This window comes from Stenella coeruleoalba, assembly GCF_951394435.1.
Source record: "Stenella coeruleoalba genome assembly, chromosome: 5".
NCBI lineage: Eukaryota > Metazoa > Chordata > Mammalia > Artiodactyla > Delphinidae > Stenella > Stenella coeruleoalba.
This window is the reverse complement of record NC_137150.1, coordinates 86,066,848-86,081,458: the sequence shown is the minus strand read 5'-3', so window position 1 is coordinate 86,081,458 and position 14,611 is coordinate 86,066,848. Positions and strand designations below refer to the sequence as shown.

The following is a 14,611-nucleotide window of genomic DNA, read 5'->3' as shown; positions in this document are numbered from 1 at the left end:
CATTGCAATAGGCACTGGAGAAAGACGTACCTAATGCAGTTAATGAAAAAGAGAATTCAGAAGAGCTAAAATATTAAAAGCTATCTTCCTTCTGATTATTTTAGTCTTTTGTCTGTACAGGGACATTCTTGCGGAGAGTTAGGGTCCAGTTGGGAAATAACTGGCCTCTGACTCAGGAGGCCTGGGTGCTAGTCCTGAGTGATTTTGGTTGTCACTTAATCAGACATTTCTAACCCAATCTTAAAATTGACAGAACAATGACAGAGTGCTTATACGGCATTACTGAGGCCTGACACTATTGAGAGGGAGTCTTTGGTAGATAAAGCTTGATAACAGCATCAGAATGGTGAAAGAAAATCAAGGTCCCCTAGGTAATTTACCTCTAGGGTGGCTGATTTCTCAATTTAAGGTTATGGTGGTCAAGGGAGTTGTATTACTAACTCCTGTTCAAAGGAACAAATTAAAATGAGGCTTTGAGACAAGAGGATTGAGGGTCAGGATATCCAAATCTTTGTTCTTCCACCAAATAGCTGTTGATACCTCAATAAATCACATGGTATATTGTTTGCAAAAATGGCTGCAGTAATTCTGCTCCCTGAATCCACACCATTGGGTAGCTATCTTCCATACTGACTGAACAGGAGCAAACATGATGTAACTAGAGACTTAAAAAGTGGGGAGAGGGAAGTGTGGAGGGGCAATATAGGGGTAGAAGATTAAAAGATACAAACTATTATGCATAAAATAAGCTACAATGATATATCGTACAACACAGGGAATATAGCCAATATTTTATAATAACTATAAATGGAGTATAACTTTAAAAAGTTGGGAATCACCATATTGTACACCAATAACTTAGAAAATGTTATACACCAACTATACTTCAATAAAAATTTTCTCTTAAAAAGCACTAGTAAATTCAAGTTTGCCCTCTCCCACTGATGTTTGAGACTCTGAAATCACCATGTGAAGAAGCCTGGAATAATTGCCTGGATAATGAGATACATGTACAGTGACACTCATTGCCTATAGCCAATATTAACAGTACCAACCAAAAGACATATGAGCAGAGCCATCTAGCTCATCCTACCTCAGCTGACCCCCCAGTTGAACAGAGACTCAGGAGATGGCTTGACAGGGAACACTAGAACCAGCTCAAACTAGTATTATATCTCTATTCTTTTCAATTTCATTTTTTTGTAATTTGTCTGAATTTCATTTGCCTGGACTCTGTTTCAAGTGTAAGTTATTTTAATAGTTTTGATTCTAATGTATTTTAGGTAACAGCTTTATACTTGCAAAACTGTATTGATTACTTTGAAAGAAATGCACATCCTGCTTATAATCTAGAGTATTTTTTCTCAAGGTCTTTCCTGGAGGGGTTCAAATATCACATGATTAGAAAATAATCATAATAGCTTGTGAATTAGGATTATTGCTGTTTCTGTGAGTAGTCTTCTCTGTGCTGTTCTTTTATGTGTGTGTGTGGGAAATTTTAGAAGGTGGGTATTTGAAACACAACTTTTATCAGTAATTTCCTTTTACTGGACCTAGTATATTTAATAATAGCTTTCTTATAGTATCAGAGTTAAAATCATAAGTGGCGTTAAGTTTTGCCGGTCAGATTTTTTTGTTACTTTTTTCCTCCATAATTTCTTTCTTGAGTCTTCAACATGCTAGACAATTGAAAAGATATAGTTTATTCACTAAAATGTAGAGCTGAATTTACTTTTCCCACACTTTATACTTTTTCCTTGTTTACTTTGTTTTACAATTTGGAGCAAAGTTTTAAAATTTTTGAATATAGAGGGCAGTGGCAAAGACGGGGGGGCGCGGTGCATAGAAAGACCTCGAGCTTACCTTCTCCCACTGGCACATCAAAATTACAACTATTTACAGAGTAGCTTTTGTTGAGAAAGACCAGAAGACTAGCAGAAATGATCTTCTACAACTAACTATATAAAGAACAAACCATGACAACCCAAGTGCCCATCAACAGATAAATGGATAAAGAAGATGTGGTATATGTATTCCATAGACTATTACTCAGCCATAAAAAGAATGGAAGGCACCTATGCTCGCCACTATACAACCAATGCAAAAAAGAATGAAATTCTGCCATTTGCAGCAATGTGGATGGACTTAGAAAATATTATGCTTAGTGAAATAAGCCAGACAAAGACCAATACTGTCTGATATCATTTATATGGGGAATCTAAAAAAATTAATACAAATGAATGTATATGCAAAACAGAAACAGACTCATAGACATAGAAAACAAATTAGTGGTTACCAAAGGGAGAAGGGACAAATTAAGTGTATGGGATTAACAGACACAAACTAGCATGTATAAAATAGTATAGTACAGGGAATTATAGTCATTATCTTATAATAACTTATAATGGAGTATGTTCTCCAAAAATACTGAATCACACTACATTGTAAACCTGAAACTAATATAATATTTTAAATATTTTAAATCAGCTATACTTCAAAAAAAAAAAACACAAAAAAGCAAACCATGAGATGTGTAGAAGGGCCAGAGACACGGTATAGTCAAAATCCATACCCACAGTGAGTGAGCCACAACTAGGAGGATAATTACAATTGCAGAGACTCTCCCTAAGGAGCAAGGGGTCCAGGCCCTGCATCAGCCTCCCCAGCCTGGGGGTACTGCACCATGAAGATGATTCCTCTAGAACATTTGGCTTTGAAGGCCAGCAGGGCTTTCTTTTGGGAGAGCCAGATGGCTGTGGGAAATAGATACTCCCCTCTTACAGGGCACACCCAAAATCTCAGATGCTCTGGGACCCAGGGCAGAGGGAGTGATTTGAAAGGAGTCTGGGTCAGACCCACCTGCTGATCTCGGAGCGCCTCTCAGAAAGGAAGGATGCAACCGGAGCTCACCTTGGGAAAGTACTGGGACGCCTCAGGCCAAGCAGCTACCTGGGTGAGAATATAGCCCCACCCACCAGCAGGCCAATTGTCTTAACATTCTCTGAGTGTACAACTATCCTGGGACACAGCCCTGTCCATCAAAAGGCCTAGGATCCAACCCCACACACCAATGCACTGGCACTAGTCCTGGGATCCCCTGCATATCCACAGCCATCTGTAAGGACCTGGCTCTGCCCACCATCAAGCTGGCACTAGCCCCTGGACAAGCCACACCCACCGACGGGCTGGCACTAGCCCCAGGACAACCCAGGCCCCAGCTCTGCCCACCAGCAGGCCAACACACCAATTCCAGGACCCTCAGGGCCCTGCAGCCAGAGAACCTAGGCCACAGCTCCACTCACCAGTGGGCTGGCACTAGCCCCAGGACTCATCCTCATCCACCAGTGGGTGGACATGAGCCCAGGGGCCACCAGAGCACCAAAGCCATCCAGATCAGCAGGACAGCACTTGCTCCAGGACCCCCTAGACCATGGCCCTGCCCATCAGTAGGCCAACACCAGTTCTGGGACCCAACCACCAAGCCCGTCAGCAAGCTGACACCAGCTCTGAGATATCTTTGACCCCTCAGCTCCCCACCCCTGGGTTCAGCCCTACTCACCAACAGGCCAACATGAACTCTGGGGTACTCCAGACTCTGTAATCAGCTGTGTCAGGAACTGGGCCCACCCACCAGCAGCAGACACTAGACCCAGGATACCAGGTCCCAAAACCACCCACTCCAGAACCCAGCTCTGCCCACCAGTGGGCCAACCCTAGCCCCAGGACCACCCAGGGCTCTGCAGGCAGCTGCCTGGCCCTGCCCACCAGCAGCTGACAGCACCCACACAAGGCAGAACCTGGCAACCAACTGGACTGGGTGTCAGCCACATCTACCAGAATGCACACAGTGGTCATCCTCCTTCAACAGAAGGACCCACAAAGCCCACATAGGAAGAACTCCTAGAGGATACAACTCTGGTGATGAGAGGAGAGTATGTTGCTGGGTCACAGAGGACTTCTAAAAAAGACCACTTCTCCAAGGTTGGACAATGTAACTAACTTACCAGATACATATAAATAAAACAGCAAATTAGGCAGAATGAAGCAGCAGAGGAATATGTTCCAAATGAAGGAAGAAGATAAAACCCAGAAGAACTAAGTGAAGTGGAGATAAGCAACCTACCTGATAAAGAGTTCAAGGTAATGATCATAAAGTTAAAGCAAGAATATTAAAAGCAGCAAGGGAGGGGCTTCCCTGGTGGCGCAGTGGTTGAGAGTCCGCCTGCCGATGCAGGGGACACGGGTTCGTGTCCCGGTCCGGGAAGATCCCACATGCCGCGGAGCGGCTAGGCCCGTGAGCCATGGCCACTAAGCCTGTGCGTCCAGAGCCTGTGCTCCGCAACGGGAAAGGCCACAACAGTGAGAGGCCTGCGTACAAGGAAATTCCCAAAAGACGGTCAGCAGACTTTTCAGCAGAAACTCTGCAGGCCAGAAAGGAGTGGCATGATATATTTAAAGTGATAAGAGAGAAAAACCTAGAAACAAGACTACTCTACCCAGCAAGGCTTTAATTAAAGTTTGATGGAGAGATGAAAAGTTTTATAGAAAAGCAAAAGCTAAAAAAGTCCAGCACCACCAAACCAGCTTTACAAGAAATGTTAAATGTATTTCTCTAAGTGAAAAGGAAAAGGCTACAACTAGAAATATGAAAATTATGAAAGGAAAAATCTCATTGGTAAAGGCAAATATACAGTAAAGGTAGTAGATCAACCACTTAAAAGCTGGTAGGAAGGTAGAAAGACCAAAGTAGTAAAATCATCTATATCAACAATAAGCAGTAAAGGGGTACATAAAGCAAAAATATGTAAAATATGATGTCAAAAACAGTAAATGTGAGGGGGGGAATAAAAATGCAGGGTTGTTGAAATGCATCTGAGCTTAAGAGATCAGCAACATGCATCAATGGAACAGAATGGAAAGCCCAGAAATGAACCCACACTTATATAGGCAATTAATCTACGACAAAGGAGGGAGAAATATACGATTTGGGAAAGGCAGCCTCTTCAAAAAATGGTGTTGAGAAAACTGAATAGCTACATGCAAAATAATTAAACTGTACTACTCTCTCACATCCTGCACAAAAATAAATTCAAAATGGATTAAAGACTTAAATGTAAGACCTGAAAAACTTCTAGAAGAAAACATAGGTAGTAAGATCTTTGTTATCAGTCTTAGTAACGTTTTTTTTGGCTATGTCTCTTTGGGCAAGGGAAACAAAAGCAAAAATAAATAAATGGGACTACATGAAACTAGAAAGCTTTTGCATAGTGAAGGAAAGAAACTCTCAACAAAACAAAAAGATCACCTACTGAATGGGAGAAGATACTTGCAAACAATATATTGAATAAGGGGTTAAGATCCAAAATGTACAAAGAGGTCATAATACTTAACATCAAAAACAAACAAACAAACCTATTAAGTAATGGGCAGAGGATCTGAATAGACATTTTTCCAAAGAAAACAGAAAAATGGCCAATAGGCATATGAAAATGTGCTCGACATCACTAATCATCAGGGAAATGCAAATCCCTGATTTCGACAATGAGATATCGCCTCACGTCTGTCAGAATGGCTATTATCAAAAAGACAACAAATAAGTTTTAGAGAGGATGTAGAGAAAAGGGAAACCTCATGCACCATTCATGGGAATGTAAATTGGTGCAGCCACTATGGAAAACGGTATGGAGATTCCTCAAAAAATTAAAAATAGAACTACCTATCATCTGGCAATTCCACTTTTGGGTATTTACACAAAGCAAATGAAAATGCTCATTCAAAAATATATGTGCACTCTATGTTCATTGCAGCATTATTTACAATAGCCAAGGTATGGAAGCAACCTAAATGTTCATCGATAGATGGATAAAGAAGATGCGGTTTATATATGTGTGTGTGTGTGTATATATATATATATATATATATATATATATATATACACACACACACAAACAACACACAGACACACAATGGAATATTACTCAACCACAAAAGAATGGAATCTTGCCATCTGTGGCAAGAACTAACTGAACAAATGTAACAAAACAGAAACAGATTTATATAGATATAGAGAACAAACAGGTAGCCACCTGGAGAGGGGTTGGGAGAAGGAAAGAAATAGGTGAGGGAGATTAAGACGTACAAACTTCCAGTTGCAAAATAAATGATTCACAGGTATGAAATGTACAGTGTGGGTAATATAGGCAATAACTAGTTAACATCTTTGTACGGTGGCATATTGTAACTAGACATTGTGATGATCATTTTGAAAAGTATATAAATATCAAACTACTGTGTTGTGTAACAGGAACTAACACAGTGGTATAGGTCAATTATACTTCAAAAATAAACAAACAAGCAACCAAACTCATAGAAAAGGAGATCAGATTTGTGGTTACCAGAGGCAGGGTGGGAGGGGGTGTGAGAGGGAGAATTGGATGAAGGCAGTCCAGAGGTACAAAACTTTCAATTATAAAATAAATAAGTAGTAGGGATGTGATGTACAACAATATGATGAATATAATGAACACTGCTGTATGTTACACACAAAAGTTGTCAAGAGAGTAAATCCTAAGTGTTCTCATTACAGAGAAAAATATTTTTTTCTATTTCTTTAATTTTGTATCTGTGAGATGATGGATGTTCACTAAATTTATTATGATAATCATTTCATGATGTATACAAGTCAAATCATGATGTACCCCTTAAACTTATATGGTGCTCTACATTGATTATATCTCAATAAAACTGGAAGAAGAAAAATGATTTTGTAAAAATTGAATGTCCATATGAAAAAAAATGAAACAGAACACCCAACTCACATCATATAAAACAATTAACTCAAATTGGATCTTAGACCTAAATGTGAAATCTAAAACTATTAAACTTCTAGAAGAAAACATAGCAAAAGATCTTAGTGACCTTAGAATAGGCAAATAATTTTTAATAGGACATAAAAACACAAATTCTAAAAGAAAAATTGATGAATTGAACTTCATCAAAAGTAAAAATTTTTGGAAAAAAGAAAACTACAGTGGTATCAAAGTGGAGACTTATTTTTGATTGTGAATCTAAGTCATACATGGAAGACAATGACACTGTTATGTAAATCTTGAAGAACCTGCTAAAAACAATATGTAATGGATTTTTTAATCAATTTAATTGAATATAATTTATCTTGCTTAGGAATGACTTTTGAAAATAATGCCTGTAATAGTCACTATGTAAATTTTTTCACCTGGCATCTATTTGAGACTTTAATAATAAGGCTATAGAAATGATTTCCTACTTTTCTCTTTGAATTAATATTCAAAAGAAATATACTATATAGAAATGACAAGTAATGAGAAAGTTAGTCTTTGCACTTGTACCCCATGACCTTGCAAATGACTATCTGTACCAAAAATTACATAATATTTGGACAGAATTTCTAAGGTAAATCAAATGAAATTGAATCATTAAAAAAGAGAAAGTTGGATCAGTACTTACCTCTCTGAGGCATTGATGAGGGATTGACTTCAAAGAAGTCTGAGGGAATTTTCTAGGATAATGGAAATTTCTATATCTTGATAGGTTGATATTTGTCAAAACTCATCAAACTGTACTCTCAAAATGTATGCATACTATTGCATATAAATTATACCTAAATATAGTTGATTTTTAAAACTGTAAAAAAATCTGAACACAGATAACATGTAGTAGTTCATGAGTGAATAATATTATTGAAAATAACACTTCTTACCTGCCAGAATAACTTGTGGAGCAGGTAAACATCCATGTCAAATGCAACATTAAAGAGAATTATTGGTGTAAATATATCAAAAAATAAATGTGGATCCATCCACTGTACGGCATCTGCATAGTTTTGGACCTAATAATATAAAAATGTTATTTTCTCATTTATCTGTTGGTCTATTAGCATGGACTACATGCCAGGCACTCCTATGCCTAGCACAAGATAGAAAGATTAATCACAACATAGTAAGTGCTGAAGTCTTAACTCTTGGATTTTCATAATTTTGCATCAGATCATTACCAACTACAGCAAAAGGTTAATGAACATCTCTATGCTTCTTTTTCTTTTTTTTTTTTAAGAATAGATATAGGAAACAGTTTGACAAAAGTACTAAAGGGTATGTAGCAGATTTTCAGGCATACAAGAGAAAGAAAGAGATTTCAGGTAGACGGATCATCATGCACAAAATCCACAAAGGAGTAAACAATCGTATCAATTTCCAGAAACTATGTAATTAGCCATGGATTATACAGAAGATGTGTATGGAAGAATAGCAGGGATAGAGACTGGGAAGGTAATGCAGATTATGAAATAACCAATTAATGGTGTTTATCATAAAATATTTAGTTGATAGTTTTAAATCCTATATGGGCATCTGTAACCAAGCAGGACCCTATGGGGCCTTCCCCAGAGAGATGTCTCCCTTATATCCTCTGCTTTAGGTCCTCTCTGAAGTACCTAGATAATAGTATCTCATGCACATTTCCTGAGTTGTTTTACAGATGCAACCCCCCCCCCCCACCCCCGCCAGCCGCACCAAATGAAAGAAATTAACACATCCCTTCAGGAGTCTGGCTGGAACCAGGAAATATTTGCAACAATTTTTGATCTTTCTACTTTACCTCACCATCAACCAGTCAGAGAATTGTGCATGAGCTCATCATATACCCTGGGACTCCCTTCCTTTGCCTTGCTTTTAAAAATGCTTTGCTGAAACCCATCGGGGAGTTCAGGCTTTTTGAGCACTAGCTGTCCCATATTCCTTGTACGGCACCTTACAATAAACGCTGCACTTTCCTTCACCACAACCCACTGTCAGTAGATTGGCTTTACTGCCCGTGGGCAAGCAGACCCAGTTTGGTTCGTTAACACATCCATTCAACATTCACTCATTAAGGAAACACTGAGTACCTACTGTGTTAGGCTCTCTCCTTGCATTTGGGAAATGATTCTTCATGGGTCTCTTGTGTTTCTCTGTATGCTATGGATGGGGGCACTGACTGCTTTTCTTCCAGGAATATTTTCTTTCAAGAATATTTGTATGGCTAACAGCTTTGGAAGATAAAGCAAGTGTCTCCCTCCAGAGAAAAAGGCAGGTTTACTATACTGTCCAGTGTTATAAAGATATTATCTCTCTCTGGAGCAAGAGGGCAGATGAGCTCACTGCCCATCATAAAATATTCAAGTTCTCTAAGCTCAGATTTCTTCTCCTATAATGCAACCCATTGTGTATGCAGGTTTCACCTTGCCCTCTTTACTTCTCCCTGTGGGGCTCATGGAACAGGGGCAAGAAAATGCGGAGACTCTGGCTTCTGTTATTGCTATGAGTAATAAAGTCCTTTGTTTCTAGCCCAGGAGTCCCGTGTCTTTTGCCAGGACGATGAAACTGTGGCAAGCAAAATTATTAGATTGAAAGTTGAGTAAAATCTTAGACCGTTCACAGTTCTCAACATATGGTCTCTTCCTTTAAAGAGTTGTTGACAAATAGTAAAGTTTATAGAAGTACTTAAAATTGCACTTATGTCAAAAATCAGATGATTATAAAACCTGTTCATGACAAATGAAGGAGTAATCTGCTTCTGGTTCTGGCATGGATACATGGTTTCCATTATGGTTTTTAACATCACTGGTTAAATTTGTTTGGGAAAGTCAATCATTTTCACACACGTTCGTGTTTATATACTGATTAACTAGGGCAAGTGTTGGCAAACTATGGGCCCTGGGAACAAATCTGGCTCAATGCCTGTTTTCATAAATAAAGTATTATTGGAATACAGCCATACCAATTTACTTATGTATCGTCTATGGCTGCTTTTAAACTACAATGGCAGAGTTGAGTAGTTGTGACAGAGATCATATGGCCTTCATAGTCTAAAATATGTACTATATGGCCTTTTACAGAAAACACTTTGCCGCCAACCCCTGGGCTAGAGGACTATTTAATGTGTCAATAATGCATTCTATATTCCTTGTAGTAAGCATATTGTCTCTCCTTTACCTGACTCCGGCTGTTCCCAACTATTTAGTAATACTGTATATGCCTTGACTATATACTTTGTCTTGTTCCTCACTTCCAGCTCCATGTAAGAGGTTCAGTGTATGTTTCTTGAAATATTCTAAGGCAGGTGCACTTAGAGAGTAGCCTCTATTCTAATGGGAACACTATGAAACATTCCCAAGGCAATAGATTTGTTCAATGTCAGAATTCTCTTGCCACTAGAGTCCTGTATCAGTAGCTCAAAGTCTCTCTGGGCTTCTATCTTGTTTACCAATTTCTTGTCTAAGGTTTTGAATTATGATTAAATACTCAGCTACTCACATTCTTAGCAGCTGTACATGTACTCATTCTGAATTGCCTACCTAGTTTCAGACCTAGGCTCTGTTTTGACTATGTTACCTGGATTTCAGCTCTTTCATGCCTGGTTCCTTCTTCTACACAGCTGATATGACGTTATCCACATCATAAGCCTCTATCAACTGGCACAGCAGTGAAGAAATATGTTTACAAATTTTCTTAAGCCATCTTTGTATTTATATGAATCTTAGATATAGTCAGATATATAAAATATTTACTATATTTACTATATTTACTCATATTTACTATACACACCTGGTCAGATGTAAAACTGAACATTTCAAAACTGCATCCAAATAAAAATAATATCACAGGGAGAGGAATTGGAAAGTCTTTCAAGTGTAGGTTCAAAAATGCTGCAAAAAAATATGTCTATTGAAAGGCAGTGAAATACCACATTTATAGAACTTTAATTGGACATGACTTCTTAATACTGAGGACAATGAAATACTGCACCACTCCTTACTTGCTATATTCCTGTAACTGAAACCCTCCCTCACACTTAAGCATATAGAATCAGTATAATTGGTCATCCACTAAATTCATGCTTTACTTCTTTTACAAAGTCTATCATTTTCTTAGAATCTTTATTAAATATTGCTAGTAATCGTTCGTTCTTGTGTTCCTACTAAAATATTTGCAGCAGTTTATGTACATGCTATAAATCAGATATTCATTTCTTTAGCAATCCTGCAATGAGGGATTAATAAATTACTAACCTTAAATGAAATATCCTGGCTGATTCCCAAGATAGCAATGAGGAATTAGTATAATAATTTAATAATGAGAAAAACTAGCTACCTATTACTAATTACCTACTACCCATTAGAAAGCCTATAAAATGAATATTTAACTTTGTTTATAATTTTTTTCAAGGTGCAATAAGTAGTATCACAGCATTTCCTTCAGTTTAATGTTTCTAATTCTTTGTAATACAATTCCTAATCAGGTCAAAAGCACATGCAAAAAATGTGCTTTCTTTTGATTTCTACAGTGTTCTTTTCTTCTCATAAAAGCTGGGCATAATTTACCATTTGGACAAAACCTAAGGGAACACCTACCAAGGGGTTAAAAAGTAACTGAATCATTCAGAAGACCTATCACTTTGAAAATTCTTTTTCCAAGTGAAGAAATCTGTGGGACACCTAATTTTAAAATATGAATGAAACTCTAGTTTATGATGATGCAGGTAACAATAAAATCCCTAACCTTTGATTTTCTGCTTATCTGGTTCAATTCTCCACATCACTTAAATCTAACCACGACCTAGCAAGTAAGAAGGTATGAATACTCTGAACTCAATAGAGGTGAAGAATGTGGATCAGATCTACATGGTCTCTCCTCAGGGGCAGATTACCGTTGGATTCATTTGATTGAAAATCTTGGTATAGAGGTATGAATTTAGAAAAAAAAATCTAATTTCCTATTATTGCTACTTTTCTTAATTCTCTATGGTGACATTTACAAAATACAAGCACAAAACACACTTAAATAAAAGGAATTACACCTACCTCCAATCGTACAGATCAAAGACAATATTAGAATGATATCAGGGAGGTCCTGAGAAGTTTTCGTGAATGTTGTCCTAAAAATATCCAGCCATATGTTGGTAAATCCTTTGTTAAGAAAAGTGAAATTAGAAACAGGGACACTCATCCTGTGGTTTCTCGTAGGCCGTCTGAATCCAACTCTTAGGACTCTCTGCAAAACTCACCTAGGACCAAAAGAACATAAGATTTTCCTTCTTGGTGGCCTTCTACAGCTTTTCTTAAAAAATAAATAAAAAGCCTATATTTCTCTTTAGTTATTTCTAGTGATTTCTTAAGGTGTGCCCAAATTAGGGATGCCTCCCTCTTCTATGATGTTTTCAATTTAGATGGTAGAAGAATTACAACCCCAAGTGATAGAGACAAGCCAGTGTCATCCTGTGTTCTTATGATGCCAAGCACTACTCAGCTATTTTCATCCTGTATCTATCCAGCTGAAAAGAGGATTTTTCATCTAACCAGTCACCAGGACCACAAGCTGGTGCAGGTTACTTAGTTCTGAGGATGGACAACCAGGGGTCTGCTCTCAGCTTATCTGAGCCTCTGGAAGCATGTTCCGGCAGCTATTCCAAAGTAAGAAGTGGTGGTGGTGAGAATATTCTGATCTCTTTTGTTGTTCTATCCAGACAGAAATGAATAGACTATGATGATGTTTAATAACAGCCTTCTTTTATCTCCTCTGAGACATTGATAGGCCATGTTTTCTCTAACTTTTAAATATTTTTATAGCAACCAAGGACCTAAGAAAAATATTGAAAACAAGATGATTTAAAACAAGGGAGTTGTTACATGTTTCTATTGTTACTTCTTGGAAAAGGAACAAAGGCCATGGTGTGTCTTGGTTTGAAGAAATAGGTAATAGCTGCAGTCTGCCAATCCCACTTGCTTCCCATGGTGAGGAAAGTTTTACGTCGGGGTCTTAAACTTCATGCAGGGAACTCTTCCAATTCTCTCATAATATTAGCTTAACCTTTTCTCATGTCTATTAGCATCTCATCTGGCTGCCCCGCTAAGCAATCAGTTATTACTAAACTTCCTCTCACAATCCAGCAATGTCTTTTTCAGTTTCATATTTCACATACATATGTTTTATAATATGCTCTTTACTGACTATAAAAACAACCTTTTGAAAGAAAATTAAATGAGTACATGCTTATTGTGAATATTTTTGAAATAAATATGTAAAGAAGCATTTCAAAAACAAAAAAAAATATGCACAGTCATGTCATCTAGTGGCTTTTATATATTTTATTTATATAGCTCTGTTCATCCTTATATAATTATACCTTCTACTTCTTTCCACATGGTATTGTAACACCAGCATCAAAGGGCCTTGTGAACACTGTTTACAAACGTTGTACCATATTAGCACCGATGTAAAAGTGTCGATTCTCTGGTCAGATTGCGACTCTCTGCATGCAAAGATCTGATGGGCTGCTGCTTGCAGGGTAAAAGACTCTGAGCAACTTGCTGTTGGCCTCAGTTTTCTAATTTGTATAGTTTCCCAGTCTATGTAATTCCTCTCCCTGTATTTATAATTTTATTTGAAATCACCTGGGGAGCTATAACGATACTATTGCCTGAGTCTTATCCTCAGCGATTCCTATTTAAATCAGTCTAGGTGGCAGCTTGGGCTCCCCAGGAAATTTTAATGTGTAGCCAATGGTAGTAACCACTGTGATTCACCCAATTCAAAGGCAACATTGCTCAGTTTTCAGTCTCAAAGCCAGCTTATTTTCAATATTCTTGAGTCAGATATTTTGAGAAAGGGTATCAATGCCCTTCTGGTGAAGACCCCAGAAACACAACTGTAGTTGACAAGTTTGGTTTATAATGTGTCTCAGTGAGGGAGGCCATTCACCCTGGGGAACTGTTGGGAGGTTCAGTAAAAGGATGTTAGAAAGAACTAATTGTGGATCTGGGTAATTTTGGAGAAGGTCTAAGGAAGTGAAAGTTTGCTATAACTTGGGTGCTGTCACAAAGCAAGGACAGGGCTTCCCTGGTGGCGCAGTGGTTGGGAGTCCGCCTGCCGATGCAGGGGATACGGGTTCGTGCCCCGGTCCGGGAAGATCCCACGTGCCGCGGAGCGGCTGGGCCCGTGAGCCATGGCCGCTGAGTCTGCGCGTCCATAGCCTGTGCTCCGCAACGGGAGAGGCCACAACAGTGAGAAGCCGCATACCGCAAAAAAAAAAAAGCAAGGACAATTCTGTGATTGGGTATCTCAATAAATCTTATGTATAGAGAAAGCAGACTAGAATGGGGATAAAGCTGTGATGAGTACAGAAGCAGCAGCCACTCATTTTAGATGAGGGAGGGGATGTTTGGTACTGTATGGGTTGCATGGTGACTTCTTTTTGTCCAACTTTATTTACGGTCTCCTAGTGAACTCATCTGATTTTGATGTTCTGTGAGATTATATGTCCGGTAGGAGAACAGCATGGACTAGCTGTGAGCATCAGACCAGCTTGTAGTAATACTAGGTGACACCTAGCTCTGGGTGTCAGACCAGTTCCCTGATGTTTGGGGCTGCTTATTTTTGATTTGTTTCATTTTTCCTCAAAGGATTTCTAAATTCCTTAACCTCACTTTAACATGTTAAGAACTGAAAGTAGACCAAGGGCTCTTGATAGTAATTTAAGTGATAGAGGAGAGCAAGCTCAGTTATCCCTCTAAGACAGAGATTTTCAACCTTGACTG

At 38.4% G+C, this 14,611-nt stretch overlaps 1 protein-coding gene across 1 annotated transcript in view; it reads right to left on the bottom strand.

Annotated features, from left to right (window-relative positions):
* SLC9C1 (solute carrier family 9 member C1) overlaps positions 1-10,661 on the bottom strand; it is a gene marked incomplete at its 3' end in the record, with an annotated part of 109,613 nt that extends 98,952 nt beyond the window's left edge. Inside the window, exons 1-2 of the mRNA XM_079921431.1 lie at positions 10,623-10,661; positions 7,739-7,867 (exon numbers count right to left, since the gene is read on the bottom strand). Coding sequence (XP_079777557.1) covers positions 7,739-7,867; positions 10,623-10,646 — 153 coding nt within the window. The 5' untranslated portion in view covers positions 10,647-10,661. The remainder of the gene's footprint in view (positions 1-7,738; positions 7,868-10,622) is intronic.
* Positions 10,662-14,611: the final 3,950 nt, after the last annotated feature.